The sequence below is a fragment of the Armigeres subalbatus genome, unplaced genomic scaffold, assembly GCF_024139115.2.
Source record: "Armigeres subalbatus isolate Guangzhou_Male unplaced genomic scaffold, GZ_Asu_2 Contig1541, whole genome shotgun sequence".
Taxonomy (NCBI): domain Eukaryota; kingdom Metazoa; phylum Arthropoda; class Insecta; order Diptera; family Culicidae; genus Armigeres; species Armigeres subalbatus.
Genome location: NW_026942331.1, coordinates 188,436 through 204,671, shown reverse-complemented (window position 1 = coordinate 204,671; position 16,236 = coordinate 188,436). Strand labels below are relative to the sequence as shown.

At 41.3% G+C, this 16,236-nt stretch overlaps 1 protein-coding gene across 2 annotated transcripts; it reads right to left on the bottom strand.

Moving 5' to 3' along the window:
- Positions 1-850: 850 nt before the first annotated feature.
- LOC134202953 (transcription factor grauzone-like) lies at positions 851-16,226 on the bottom strand. 2 transcript variants are annotated; one of them, XR_009977388.1, is made up of 5 exons: positions 16,021-16,226; positions 4,167-4,338; positions 2,435-4,111; positions 1,841-2,364; positions 851-1,121 (listed from the first exon to the last, which is right to left on the bottom strand). XR_009977388.1 is itself a non-coding variant. In XM_062677953.1 (4 exons), the coding sequence occupies exons 2-4, from the start codon at positions 4,275-4,277 to the stop codon at positions 2,182-2,184; spliced, it is 1,971 nt and encodes a 656-aa protein (XP_062533937.1). In that variant the 5' UTR covers positions 4,278-4,338; positions 16,021-16,226; the 3' UTR covers positions 1,757-2,181. The 2 variants fall into 2 exon arrangements, 1 of the variants encoding a protein (XP_062533937.1); XM_062677953.1 differs by lacking the exon at positions 851-1,121 and having other exon boundaries at positions 1,757-2,364.
- Positions 16,227-16,236: the final 10 nt, after the last annotated feature.

The window sequence follows — 16,236 nt, the reverse complement described above, 5'->3', positions numbered from 1 at the left end:
CGAATGAATTAGGTTCTCGTCAAATGAACTTTTTTGACAGTTCAGTAGTACTTTCCACTGACTCCGACGAGGACTCCGACAAGGTTCGAGTTCGTTATTGGTTGGCTGCCCCCGAGTCAAACGCGAAGTACTACTAATCTGTCATCAGTTTGAGGTTAGATACAGACGCTGCAGAACCTAATAATGAGCGATAAGGGCGTGTTGGTTGTGGAATGGTTGTTAAATCCGTTTATGATTGTTAAATCCGCCTTGCAACTTATGTCAGAATTAATTCTAGCACAATCCACTTGCCACTAAAAAACTTTTTGATTGAAATTATTTCAAAAATATCACATTTTTATAAAAGAAAATTCGTTTATTAACAGTTGAGAAAAGATATCCAAAAAGCTAGTATGGAGGTGAATAAATTGGTCGGATTTTTTAAATCTGGAATAAAACAAAAAAAATTGATTTAATGATTTTTTTAAATCCAGATTATTTGGCCATTCATTTTAATTAACTTTAATACAAAAGTCTGTCACTTAGAAATTAAAATTTATTAGAATTGCTGGATTTCTAATACGAGACCATCGTTTGATTGGATTTCAAACCTTTCCCTAGAATGCCACGTCGAGCTGAAAATCTCAAAAACTTCGTTTAAGCTGGTTAATGAACCATTGTTTTATTATATTATATTTTTAAAATTTCTTCATTATTTTAATTATTTTATATTTTTCAAACAAATGGTCCTACCATACTTCACAGTCTAGGAATCAATTAGATTTATATTTTATATCATTCTTTGGCTAATATACAGAAAACTTCGAGCTCATATTGAATAACAAATGTTGTTGTAATTATCAGCATAACTTTGTGACTCAACTTGTCACTTACTACCCGTTCACGTGACGTATATACCCTTCTTGTAGTATGCTACTTGATATGAGGTACCATGGCCACATCGCAAGCTCCTGACAGATCCAACGAATACCATCCTTAACTCCGTGGTGCTTATGAGAGTGTCGCAGTCACTGGCATCTTGCTTCCATCCTCTCCCTCCTTACGATGAGGATGGGCGTGTCCAGTAGCAGTAATCCTTATGCTTTTGTTGTCTTTGCCTTTTCTTGATTCCTGATAGCATTCTAGATATGGATTTCAAAAATAAAACACTAGTTTGCAAACTACGAATTATACCGTAACAATGCTAATGCAACTTGTAGCTCTATACCAGGTTCAAAACTTCATACAAAAGTCACTATTTGGTCACTTTTTCTACAATTGAAAGTCACTATTTGGTCACTGTTTCATCATCGTTGGTCACTAAAGACACTATTTTGAACGGCATTCGTCGCTACTAGCCCTGCTTGTTGAAAATCTCAATCATATTGATAATAATAACATTTGGTGATATTATGCTACCGAAAAATTCATGAGACAAATCGGTTTTTAGCTGGCAGCTCTTAAAGAACAATGCACCACGCGTCGGCGATTTAAATTTCTGGTATGGAAAGTCCGTGGAGACGCATAGTACATCACTTAGACGTTTTGCTTCACCAAAATTTTGGATGTTTCATCAAAATGTGGAAAATTTCAGGTTTTCCTACCTTCATATCGATTATTTTGACACTTTTTTTGCCGTTTTGGCGATTTGGAGGACACTAACTGAGTAAATACTCATAGCTCAAATATCTCTGAGTGCTGTTGAAAATCTCTGTGAATCTTCACAGATTTGAGTAGAACGTATTTACTCGGCTTTATTCATATGGGCTAGTGTCTTGTATTTGACTCGACTTACTAGGAAGCTCTAAATAGTTTAATTATAAAAAATCCATTGGATAGAAGTTGTAGGATTGTCACTTACCTTGAAACTTAGATCCGAATTTTGTATCCTTCGCGAAGCGTTCGCTTCGTTTCCGTTCACTTTTTTTTATGGCCTGTGTAGGAACTCGTAGGAAATGAAAACAGCTCCACAACTTGTTTCATATCAAATAGGTATTCTATAACTCACATGTTAAAACTCGAAGCCTGAATATTACCAACATTCAGTCTGGAGCGGGGTTTGACTATGTTTTATGATCCGAGCGACTGTCGCTCTACTTCTGTGCAATGAATTCCTCATAACGTAGGTCACAAAATAAAATACTTACCAGGTACCATGTTATTTAAATATTCCAACCATTGATTACTTATCGTTAAAATATTCTACGACTGGAGCACTACAGCAGACTCTGCCAGCTTGGCCGCCTTTTTCCTCAACTTGTCCTCGAGCCACTGCTGCGGATGCATCTTCTTGCGATGCGAAGCTTTGTTGGCATTCGAGTTGAACGTTCGATCGCAGAAGTCACAACTGTACAGGCTGACCCCAGTGTGCGATGCCATATGTTCCTGAAATGAAAAAAAAATAAGTTACATTGGATGTTTAACAATATTTGTGGTTTGCAATATTGATCTATACCTTCAATGTGATTTCCCTCTTGAAACCCTTGCCACAAACCGAGCATACAAAGTCTCCCATCTCGTGGTTCTTCATGTGGTACCGATAGGAGATCGCGTTTTTACATTCCTTGCCGCAAATTTCACACGTTTGCGTTCCCGAGTGCAGTCGCATATGGTGGGACAGTTTTCCGGTCCAGGCGTTGCAAACCGGGCACTGCACTGGCGGTTTTTGCGGTTTCTTCTTCGGGGATACATCGTGCGTTTCAAGATGCGACCGATACGAGGAGTAGATGTTGAACGTTCTGGCACAGACATGACACACATAGTTCAGCTCCTTGGTATGGATCGTCTTGTGGTGATACTTCAAGTTAGCTTCGCAGATGAATTTCTTGTTGCAAATTTCGCACAACCACCTGCGGTTGTGATAGCGTTCGTGGGTCTTAAGGAACTTCAGATGCGTAAACATCTTAGGGCACATGCTGCATTTGAGCGTTTTCAATTCTGCCGGTGCGTGATTACTATCCATGTGGCGCCTAAGGGATTCAGTATGGGGTAAATTTTTGTGGCAAATTTTGCACTGAAAGCTGGTTGGCTCCAAGTGGAAAAGAACATGATCGATGAGTCGTGGCTTCTTATTGAATCTCAAATCACAGCAAAAAACATACGCGAGCTTTGAATGCTCCTTAGATGAGTGCTTTTGCAAACTTCCAAATGACTCGAATTTCTTTTGGCACGAATCGCACTCAAGGTTTATGTTTTCTGCGATCATCTTTTCATTGTCCACAGCTCGTGATCGGCGCTTCGTACCAGTTCCTTCGTTGTCGGATTCGTCGTGGATCTTCTCATGTCGGGCTAATCCCTTTTTCGTAGAAAATTTTCTAGTACACTTTTGACAATTATATAGTTTTGCATCCTCTGTCGTGTGCACCTGTTGTATGTGTTTGCGGAGTGCGTCCCGATTGGGACAGGCTCTCGAGCATTGTGAGCATTTGAACCGATCCGGATTCAAATGGTATCGTATGTGTTCCTCAAATCGGAAACGGTTCGAGATGCTACGGTTACAACACAATACAGTTGCTGGCTTATTGTGGTCTTCCATTGAATGTTCATGCAGCTCCTTGATGGTGGTATATCGCACCGCACAGGTATCACATTCAAGTAAAATATGTTCTGAAATATATTTTTGGATTGCCAGCTTTTCTTCTTTTGTTGCCTTAGGATGTTTTTTTGTGCGTTTCGAACATCCTTCGGCTTCTTCAGCAGTATTACTTCCATCTGAATTCGTATATTCTGAATCGGAATGCTTGTAATCTTCGTCGCCTGCGTTTGAATCTTCGTCCTCAATTTCAGATTTGACGTCATCGTCGTCAATAGGATCCTTAACTTTCAACGGTCGGAGACTTTTTCTAATTTTTTCGATACCATCTGCTTCAATGCACACCTTTTCGTCGTTTTCGGCACCTTCGTAACTGGGTTTCTCACCTTTGATCGCATATAATTCACCGCTATCTACATCGCCTTCTGCTTCCATAAATTCTTCAGCGGTGGTGCCAATTTCCTGTTTGATCTCCAACAGTTGTATGTGCGGGTACAACTGATGGGCGTGCAGTTCCTCCACTTCACAATAGAATAGATGGAATTCTTCAATTTTGAGCCAACATGAACGGCAGATGACGCTCTGAAGGTATTGATGCTCCTACAATAATTTAGATGTGAATTGAATTTCGACGACTATTTTAGATATTACTTACGCCGAACCAGAAATGCTTGCATAATGCATTCTGCACTTTTTTATTCTCGCTAACTGTGAGGGGCTGATCATCGTAATCAATTGCCTTGCCACAGGTCAAACAAACAGACATTGTAATCTGTAAAATGTGGCGACCTCGTGCTCGTTAAATAGGCTTGACGATCCTGTGACACCTGAACGTTGGAAAAAGAAAATTGATTGTTTTACCATGATTCATAACTGTGGGATGACTGTATGATGTTTCGACATTTTTGTTTTAAAAGTCACTATTTTTGTCGCATACATTTCTACGAACATTTTTTTAATTGGCGTAAGGCCGAATAGCCCTGAAACTTGTAACGGGTAATAATCTCTCTATTCAATATATGTTTACCAAATAGATCGGAACATTTTTTCTGTTGACTAACCCTTTCAGGACAGGGGCCCTCCTTAGCCGTGCGGTAAGATGCGCGGCTACAAAGCAAGACCATGCTGAGGGTGGCTGGGTTCGATTCCCGGTGCCGGTCTAGGCAATTTTCGGATTGGAAATTGTCTCGACTACCCTGGGCATAAAAGTATCATCGTGTTAGCCTCATGATATACGAATGCAGAAATGGTATCCTGGCTTAGAAACCTCGCAGTTAATAACTGTGGAAGTGCTTAATGAACACTAAGCTGCGAGGCGGCAATGTTCCAGTGTGGGGATGTAATGCCAATGAAGAAGAAGAAGAACCCTTTCAGGACGATTTTTTTACGTGGATCTAACGTACTGATTTGGGTTTTGTTCACTTGATCCTGCCAAAACTTGTATAGAAAAACCCAGATTAATCCACCTAGCGGCGATGATGCCTTTCTAATAACATTAGAAATGTCAAAAAACCACTTTGGGGGTCTAGATCACAATTTTTCTATCATTTTTTCACGTTTTTGCATTAAATAATATGCAACAATTCTTGAAATTTTTTTTTCGATTTTTACATTTTTATCTAAGACCCTTGGCAAAAAAAACAACGATTTTTCAATAATTCCAAAATACAATGTCCGATCGGGCCAATTTTTAAACGATGGAGGCGCATTCCCCGTCGAATGCAACTTGTTGCGAGTAAATCGGATAATGCTAAATTCCAAAAAGTGTGTCTATAAATTTTGTACACACACACACATACAGACATCATATCAGTTCGTCGAGCTGAGTCGTTCGGTATATAACACTATGGGTCTCCGAGCCTTCTATCAACAGTTTTTTTAGTAATCCTATAGCCTTTCGATACAACTTTGTTGTACGAGAAAGGCGAAAACTAAAAGGTCTAGGTCGTCCAAACTGTCCTGGAGCACATATCCTCGAATATATCAGAAAATATGTCTAGAAACAAAATGTCCTAAGCAGAGAATATATGTCCAAAAATATCTATGTGATCATAATTTATGTGAGCATAATTATGAATCTACGCCGAATGGAGTATCCTTCTCCACTGGACTCGATCCGCTTCCATTCGCCCTGAACATTTAGCGCCCTCAGGTCCTCTTCAACAGCAAAAAGCCATCGTGTACGCGTCCGTCCAAGTGTTTGCTCGTTCGTTCGCTATTTTCGTTTTCGCTTCGTCGCGTTGACGTTATTTTCTCCCGGACCCGTCATGGGAGACTCGGTGGCCGATTCTGTCACGGGAAAAGTGCCTAAGCGCACTGCTCTTGGAGGCGCGGGTAACCCCTCCAAGCAGCTTTTGCAGAGCAACGTGTTCTCGCCGTTGCCACTTGATGACGCCGGCAATCCGCCGAAAAAGAGGAAGAAGCAGCAATCGCAGCTGCCGCAGGTGCAACCGGAGCGGAAGGAGAAGTGCCCGCCCGTGTTTGTGAATGGCGATCCGTCGGATTTGCGCCAAAAAATTCGCCAGCTGATCGCTAAGGGGCTGAAATGTACTTTTCGGCTCTGCATCGAGGGCGTGAAAGTGATGCCAGCAAACAGGAACCATCAATAATCCGTCGTGGAGTTCCTCGAGATCCACAAGTATGAGTACTACACTCATGACCACCCCGGCACGAAGCCGCTCAAGGCTTTGCTGCGAGGACTTCACGAAATGAAGGAGGAAGAGCTCCAAGCAGAGCTTGAAAGTTGCGGACTGAAGCCAGTAGCCGTGCACAAGATCGCTCGTCACGACAAGGCAAGGAGATATCGCGACCAGCTTTACCTGATCCATCTGGAGCACGGCTCCACTACCTGGAAGGACTTGAAGCTGGTTGGCGTTATAAATTACACCGTCGTTGACTGGGAGCGATATCGGCCAGTGCACCGCGATGCCACGCAATGCACCAACTGCTTCAATTTCGGGCACGGCACCAGGAACTGCCGCATGAAACCGCGCTGCAACAAGTGTGGCGAACCCCATCCGACGGACGAGTGCGACAAAATGGAGGTGGCCGATCCCAAGTGCGCCAACTGTGGCGACAAACATCGGGCCACCCCAAAGGGATGCCCAAAGCGAACCGAGTTCCTGGAAAACCGGAAGAAGGCTTCCATCAGGACCATTCCGAAGAAGAACCGTGTTCCTGTAATCAACGAGGTGAACTTTCCAGCCATCCCGGCTCCCCGTCGTGTGATTCCAATACTCCGACCGGTACAGCCGCACAAGCGACTGACAGCGGCAGCTGCATCGGTCCAAGCTCCAGAATCGTCAGCACCATCCACCAGCGAATGACCCCCGCTGCTTCCTTCTGGGTTCCGTCGGCAGTCGGAGAACGAAGCCGTCCCATCGGAAGAATCTGCCCCTCTGTACACTCCGGCGCAACTGATGCCGATCTTCGCGCAGCTCGCCACTCGGCTGCGCGGCTGCAAAACCCGCTGCGACCAGGTCTTCACTCTTGGCATGTTCATCATTGAAAATGGCTGCTAGGGTGGGCCTGGTCAACTGGAACGCTTGCTCGCTAAAGAGCAAAACGATTGAGCTGAAGGATTTGCTTGAGAAGAAGGAAATAGACGTGGCGTTCATCACCGAAACGCACCTAAAACCGGAGGTGAACATCAACATCCCGGATTTCCGCATCGTGCGACTCGACCGGCCGACCAGGGGAGGTGGTGTGGCCATCGCTCTTCACTACAACATCAACTGTCGTCTGCTTCCAAGCTTCCAGCTCAGTGTCATCGAGGCCATCGGTGTCGAAATCACCACTTCGGTCGGCACAATCGCGCTCATCGCGGCGTACTGTCCAACGCAAGCCAAAACCGGCGATGGATCATCGTCTGCCCTTCGGAGGGACATCGTCAAGCTTACGCGGAGGCAAGGGCAGTTTATCATTGCCGGCGACCTGCCTGGAGCAACAGTCACGGCAATCGAAACGGCACCATCTCGAGCAACGACATGTAGGAAGGCCACTACACGATCTTGAGCCCGGATTCCCCCACTCGGCTGAGTCGGTCCGGTGTCCACGCAACCCTCGAACTCTACATAACAAACCTGAGTGACCACGTCTCGCAGCCGGTCGTCTACCAGGAGCTCAGTTCGGATCACTATCCGGTGGTGGCGGAACTGGGCTCCTCGGTCAATCGGCACCAGCAGTTACGGCGTAACTACCATCGAGTCAACTGGGAGCGGTTCCAGCAGTGCGTTGATAACACCGTCGATTACGACGCCGGAAAGTATCGACCGCCAGCTTTGCGCTATCGAGGAGGCGATCACGGCGGCCCGGGAGCAACATGTACCGACGGCTTGGCAGGTAAGCAACTCCTTGAACATCGATACACTCACCAAAGATTTGATTCGATTGCGGAATGTCACTCGCAGGCAGTTCCAGCGTACTGGACTGCCTGAACTTAAGGCACGCTGCAATCGAATCACAAAAATCATCCAGGCCAGAATGGTGGACCTCAAAAATAACGATTTTTCAAATGAGATCCGCACTCTCCCAGATTATGCTAAGCCGTTCTGGAATATGACCATAATACTAAAAAAAAAGCCTCGGCCCACATTTGATCCCACTAGACAATAATAGCTCTAAGGATCGCTTGATAACTCCTGCAGAGAAGGTCGTTGAAATAGGTCGTCACTTCGTCAGCTCACACAATCTTGGGCAGAACATCGTCAGTCCATACGAAGCAGCCGTCAACGAGCATGCTAACAACATCCATTTGATTCCCAACGACTTCTCGGAGGAGTTGGAGATCTCAGCTGGCGAATTGACGGCCTAAATCAGATCATCGAAGAACATGAAGGTCCCAGGCTTCGACAGCATCCTGAATCTCGAGCTCAAACACATGAGTTCTCCGTTCTTTGAGCACCTCTCGCTGATCTTTAATCAGTGTCTCCGGCTCAGCTACTTCCCATCGTCCTGGAAGTCAGCGAAAGTCATCCCCATTCGGAAGCCTGAGAAGGATCCTTCCTCCCCCAGAAGTTATCGTCCCATCAGTCTTCTCTCAGGGTTATCCAAGCTATTCGAAAAAGCTAAACATCACCGGTTACTTGAGTCTGCCGAAAATCTCAACATCTTGCTCGAGGAACAGTTTGGTTTCCGACGCGGTCGGTCAACTGTACACCAACTGACTCGAGTTACAAACGTCCTCAGACGGATCAAGTTTGTCTCGAAAACATCCGCCATGGCCTTACTCGATGTCAAGAAGGCATTTGACAATGTATGGCATGATGGCATGGTGTACAAACTACAACACTACAATCTTCCCAGCTACCTGGTGAAAATCATCAACAATTACCTGTCGGCAAGGACATTCCGGCTCTACATCAGTGGAGCGAGTTCCAATGCGCACAACATCGTCGCAGGCGTCCCCCAGGGCAGTATCATCGGGCCCCTGCGTTTCAATCTGTTCACCTCCGATATGCCAGAACTTTCAGAAGGCGGCATTCTGTCTCTATTCGCAGATGATACATCCATCGTCCACAACGGTAGAGTGGTCAGAGCGCTAGCGACAAAACTCAAACGTGTCCTGGATGCTTTGACAGAATATCTTACCAGATAGAAGATCTTTATCAAAGCAGCGAAGACCCAGGTTCCCATTTTCTCCCACTCTAAATCCCCTAAACATGTTCTGCCTGGGGACTGTAAAATCTGTCGTGAACCCACGAAACGCACTTACATCCGTTCACAGCTAAATCCGTTTCAAAACTGATTTTTTTTTTACTGACAGCAGTCTCGCTTACACTCTAATTTTTATTTCTCAAATTAGTGTTACTTTAGTGTAACTCTCCAAAATGGATTATTTTTTATCCTGTATCTTTTATCTCCTACATTCACCTTCTCCTCTACTCTAAAAATATATATTTTAAATTTTTTTGGATGAATAGTTATGTTCTCCTCGTCTTATGCAATCATGGGTAGAGTTTTCGAGAATCTTAACTAAAGCATCAAAATCAGAAAACATACAAATAACTTTTCTACACAACGTTGTTACATGTTCTAAACCTCAGGAACTGTTCTTGGTTTTGCAATCATTGGTAGTTTTCCAGGCTCTAAAATCCGTCAAGCATCAAACTCACAAAACATACAAATCCTCTTACCACACCACATTGTTACATGTTCTAACCTTCAAGTACTGATATTGGTTTTGCAATCGTAGGTAGAGTTCTCCAGGCTAGCATCAAAATCAGAAAACATACAAATTACTTTTCTACACTACGATGTTACATGTTCTAACCTTCAAGTACTGATCTTGGTTTTGCAATCGTGGGTAGAGTTTTCCAGGCTCTAAAATCAGTCAAGCATCAAAATCAGAAAACATACAAATCCTCTTACCACACCACATTGTTACATGTTCTAACCTTCAAGTACTGATCTTGGTTTTGCAATCGTGGGTAGAGTTTTCCAGGCTCTAAAATCAGTCAAGCATCAAAATCAGAAAACATACAAATTACTTTTCTGCACTACGATGTTACATGTTCTAACCTTCAAGTACTGATCTTGGTTTTGCAATCGTGGGTAGAGTTTTCCAGGCTCTAAAATCAGTCAAGCATCAACATCAGAAAACATACAAATAACTTTTCTACGCTACGTGGTTACATGTTCTAACCTTCAAGTACTGATCTTGGTTTTGCAATCGTGGGTAGAGTTTTCCAGGCTCTAAAATCAGTCAAGCATCAACATCAGAAAACATACAAATAACTTTTCTACGCTACGTGGTTACATGTTCTAACCTTCAAGTACTGATCTTGGTTTTGCAATCGTGGGTAGAGTTTTCCAAGCTCTAAAATCAGTCAAGCATCAAAATCAGAAAACATACAAATTACTTTTCTGCACTACGATGTTACATGTTCTAACCTTCAAGTACTGATCTTGGTTTTGCAATCGTGGGTAGAGTTTTCCAGGCTCTAAAATCAGTCAAGCATCAAAATCAGAAAACATACAAATTACTTTTCTGCACTACGATGTTACATGTTCTAACCTTCAAGTACTGATCTTGGTTTTGCACTACGTGGTTACATGTTCTAACCTTCAAGTACTGATCTTGGTTTTGCAATCGTGGGTAGAGTTTTCCAGGCTCTAAAATCAGTCAAGCATCAACATCAGAAAACATACAAATAACTTTTCTACGCTACGTGGTTACATGTTCTAACCTTCAAGTACTGATCTTGGTTTTGCAATCGTGGGTAGAGTTTTCCAAGCTCTAAAATCAGTCAAGTATCAAAATCAGAAAACATACAAATTACTTTTCTGCACTACGATGTTACATCCCAAGTAACACGGTTTGTTGTATGAGTGTAAAAAATACATCTTTCGAACATATAGTATGTTACGTTTTGGTATGAAAAACTGCTTTGATTACTTTCACACGACCCAAACAGCGCAAAAATTATCGATATTTTCAACATCTTTCAGTTGCAACCTTGTTTTTGATTGCACATTCACAAGACTAAACTTAAGTACTAAGGATGTTTTCAGTAACCGACTTTCAACATGGTTCTGTCAAATTGAATACCAAAACAAAAATTCTGACCAACACGTTCAAAGAAATAAATTTTATACAAAAAATGAATGAAAACAAGCATGCATGAAATGATGAACACCATTTCAATAATATTAATAAACATATACAAACTGAATAAATAAATCAAATTTGTTCCGAAGTCTCGGTCGAAACATTATATGCGGCTCATGTTTCATTGGCTAACTTTTCATTTTACTTCTCCTAAATTCATGCGCCATTGATTGAAGAAAAATATAACTATGCCAAAGCATGATTTTGAAATTGATATGTTAACAAATTCTCGAATCTGCAAAAGAAAAACATTATGGCGAGTTGTCGATAAACAACAGGGTCGATGAAGAACGTTCATAACATTGATCTTAAAAGATGTTGAAACTACGTTAAACTTCTATCATTGTGGTTTATATTCTGACGAAACAAATGTCAAAAAATGAACATGTTATGAAATTGTTCGTAAAATCTTCCTGTAGACATGTTTTATGTTGTGCGAATGTAAAGCGAAACATCTCAAAAAACCAAACAAATGTCAAAAATCGACATGTTATCAGCAAGTTGTGAGAATGTAGTATGAAACTTCTTCTCTGATCAAATTACTGTATGTTTTGCAAAAACCTTATCATAGCTTTCCTTGAACATAACATGTTTTGTATTTCATTTTCCCGACCATTATTCAACATCATTATTAGATCTTCGTTAATAATGATGTTTTCGGTGTTACTTGGGATGTTCTAACCTTCAAGTACTGATCTTGGTTTTGCAATCGTGGGTAGAGTTTTCCAGGCTCTAAAATCAGTCAAGCATCAAAATCAGAAAACATACAAATTACTTTTCTGCACTACGATGTTACATGTTCTAACCTTCAAGTACTGATCTTGGTTTTGCAATCGTGGGTAGAGTTTTCCAGGCTCTAAAATCAGTCAAGCATCAAAATCAGAAAACATACAAATTACTTTTCTGCACTACGATGTTACATGTTCTAACCTGGATTGGATTTTCTTGACCCAACTAGGTCCGATGGCGTATCCAGCCACCGACCAACCCACTCCAGAGTTGGATTTTCTTGACCCAACTAGGTCCGATGGCATATCCAGCCACCGACCAACCCACTCCAGAGTTGGATTTTCTTGACCCAACTAGGTCCGATGGCGTATCCAGCCACCGACCAACCCACTCCAGAGTTGGATTTTCTTGACCCAACTAGGTCCGATGGCATATCCAGCCACCGACCAACCCACTCCAGAGTTGGATTTTCTTGACCCAACTAGGTCCGATGGCATATCCAGCCACCGACCAACCCACTCCAGAGTTGGATTTTCTTGACCCAACTAGGTCCGATGGCATATCCAGCCACCGACCAACCCACTCCAGAGTTGGATTTTCTTGACCCAACTAGGTCCGATGGCATATCCAGCCACCGACCAACCCACTCCAGAGTTGGATTTTCTTGACCCAACTAGGTCCGATGGCATATCCAGCCACCGACAAACCCACTCCAGAGTTGGATTTTCTTGACCCAACTAGGTCCGATGGCATATCCAGCCACCGACCAACCCACTCCAGAGTTGGATTTTCTTGACCCAACTAGGTCCGATGGCATATCCAGCCACCGACCAACCCACTCCAGAGTTGGATTTTCTTGATCCAACTAGGTCCGAGAGCATATCTCGTGAATTGTTGAAGCTTTGAGCCTTTCTTCTAACATTAACACTTTACATAATATCAAATCAAATCATTACAATATTATAATACCAAAGACACTACAGCAAAGTCCAATAGAATTGAATTTGTGCCGAATGCATCCACTTCTAATAAATCAAAAGTATAATTTTAGCTAACCAACTGCCAATTCATTCATAGGCTCAAACTATTAAGTCAAACATATCACAATGATTCAATTCATGAATAAGATACTGGATCGCCAAATTATGTAGATTATAGAACTTGTGTAACAAATTTACACTATCATCTCTCTGATATTTTGCGTTTCGTAAGTCATAAATAGATCAGTCAACCTTATGTCGTTTGAAAACTGCTCATAACATCAATAAATTAATGGAACAATTGATCTTTCCCGTCAATTTTTTTTTATTCGCTCAGTCGATTCTCTATTTTATTTAAGGTCAATTAAGAGCATCGACTGCTGCTATAAAATACTCTAAGATCAATCGTATCACCACTTCTCACATAGTAATGTCATCAGGCCGCTACCAAACCGAACTCCGATAGTGGAAACTTGTGATGCGAGTTGCCTAATATTACATATACAGGGCTGCCGTTATTTGTACTCTCAGGTTTTGCCGATTCCAGCTTTCTATCGTATCGGATTTTATAAATCGTACTTCGAGCAGTTATGTCAATGTTTTACTTAATTTAATATTATTTCAAGTTTATCTCTGTCAATTTGTCAATTAAATCACTGCTCAAATCATTAGTAATAAATTTCAGTTTGCTCTATTGTATAACTTATTTATATAAAAGCCGATAAAAATGGAATTAAAGTATAAATCATTAAATATTTTTCTATGCCCTGTTGAAACAAATAAACTGGCAACGCACTTCACCAGACCCGCTCAGCCCACATTTGAGTATATTCAATATTCTCAACTTTGAGTTAAACCACTTTGCGTAAACTAATCTCAGCTTTGAGCAAATTTTTGTATGTGATAAGACAAACTGCCAGTGCTAGAAGACTTTTTACTTAAGGTTGGTATCGTATTCAAGAAATTTCTTTTTCTATCCTCTCTACTTTTTAAGTCTATACTGGCCTTTAAAATTGAATTATTAGCCCAAAGTGCGGTTTTGAGTGAAAACAACCAACTTTTGGGTAGTTTTTGGTTTCAGTGTATTTGAAAACGTCAACCATTTTCGATGGCGCAAAACCGTTTCATTGATTCATCAGTTTGCCGGAAGAACAATCTAACTACTAATCTAACTACTTACGCATCTTATGACCTCGCTCTTTTCTGAAGTACGGAGCCGATCAAGGTGGGAAGTGCACAATATTCATTATTTATACCAAACTTACCTCATTAGTATAGGCGGATTCGAGAAGGATCCAGTGGTAGAGTGCGCTGCGAGAGTTTGGAAGAAAAGTCGTCAGAAGCGATAATTTACATTCAAAATCAAATTTTCTCCATCAAATTTATTTCACTTTTTGGTATATAGTCTCATCTTTTCCACTGGAAATGGCTGCTAAAGTCTTTAAGCAGCTGTTGAAAACAAATCCCACCCACATAAGCCGCGAATTGAAAATCCGGGAATTCATAACCAAGATTGTGCGGTGGAGGCACTGCAAGAGATGTGCTGTTTAATCGGAAAAATCATATGCAAGCACACACCGGATGGAAGCTCATCCCAAAGAAATCAAAATTGTCTTCGAATTTGCGACTATTTCAGCTTTCATAAATGATTGGATTAATCAGAAAACGCGAAAACCGTACTCCTTCCGTATGCTGCCAATGCACTTTTTTTTGCCAACGACACTTTTTTCGTGGTTCTTGTGACGACCACCAGATGTCAAAATGATCGATGAGCTTTACTCAAATTCGCCTATAGCTACATCAGTCATCCGATCTATAGACGAATCCAAGTAAAAATAAGAAGAAGACACACGACGGTGTTAACTTTGACAGATCCTACAGCACAGCATAGGAAGATAATTTTAAAATGCTTATAATAAATTCTAGACAAAATGTAATAAAAATCTGATTGAAGTATGATACGGAAAAAGTTCCGAACTGTACGATAGGCACATTTTTGGAAAATATTCAAAAAATTGAGATAAACTTCCGAATATGTAATTCAAAACTTTTTCCGTATCGTACATCAATCAGATTTTAATTACAATTTGTCTAGAATTTATAATAAGCATTTTAAAATTATCTTCCTATGCTGTGCTGTAGGATCTGTCAAAGTTAACACCGTCGTGTGTCTTCTTCTTATTTTTACTTGGATTCGTCTATACACAAAACACACGTATATCACAAACTTTTCTCAATTGCCTCATCTTCCTATGAGGCAAGCACATCGTGGCCGAATTTCCGTCAAAACAAAACAAAAACAACAGGGGAAATCCCACCGACTGTTGCCATTGTCGTGAACCCACGAAACGCACTTACATCCGTTCACAGCTAAATCCGTTTCAAAACTGATTTTTTTTACTGACAGCAGTCTCGCTTACACTCTAATTTTTATTTCTCAAATTAGTGTTACTTTAGTGTAACTCTCCAAAATGGATTATTTTTTTATCCTATATCTTTTATCTCCTACAAAATCATCCTCAATGGCACGACTGTGGAATGGGCCAATGAGGCCCCAACTACCTTGGCTTGACCCTCGACAGCAAGCTTATTTTCAGGCAACGGGTTGACAAGACGGTGACGAAGTGTAACGTTTTGTTGAAACTGCTGTACCCTTTGATCAACCGTCGATCGTCATTGTCCCTGAAAAATAAGCTTGCTGTCTACAAGCAAATCATCCTCCATGTGATCGATTACGGCATGCCGGTCTGGAAGAGCTGCGCTAAAACCCACCACCTCAAACTGCAACGGGTCCAAAACAAATTCCTGAAAGCTATTGATTGCACTATTAAAATTAATTCATGAAAAAAATGTTACTTAGGACCTTTTGAAAAGTTAAGCGAGAATTAGGTTTACATGATGTGCATATACTTTTTTATTTAACCGGTTTGGGTGTATGCCGATTAATGAGGACAAAGCAAAAGGCTCGGTCAAGGTAAATACCGTGACCGTGGTAAAAACTCGAGAACGTTTCGCAGAAGTTTGAGCATCTCGTATTCCTGGAAAATGATCTGCGATCAATAATAATTATCAATTATCAATAATATATTCAGGAATTATGAAATATTGAAGGTCAAAACCAATTACGCCTATTTAAAAAGGTATAGGCTTTTATGACACAAGATTATCGGTTTGATAAAATAGGCGCTTACCCTAGCATTCAGAACAGCACCAAATCTAAACAAGATTTGATCCTCCAAACAACACGCCGGGTATACGTTTTTCTGATCAATATAGAAGCACCGAAACACTTATTCTAGGTTTTTTTCAAATTGATAATTTTAAGTAAACATGTTTAATCTTAAACATAAAACTTAGAACTTTTATAAAGAGCAATGTAAATCAGCTTAAACAATTTGTGCAAAACA

Bases quoted from the DNA above. Each gene is read 5' to 3' on its own strand.
- LOC134202953 (XM_062677953.1), bottom strand. From the start codon at position 4,277: ATGTCTGTTTGTTTGACCTGTGGCAAGGCAATTGATTACGATGATCAG. The intron at 4,112-4,166 runs GTAAGTAATATC...AAATTATTGTAG, and splicing joins GCAAGCATTTCTGGTTCGGC to GAGCATCAATACCTTCAGAG. The intron at 2,365-2,434 runs GTATAGATCAAT...TTTTCATTTCAG, and splicing joins AGAGGGAAATCACATTGAAG to GAACATATGGCATCGCACAC.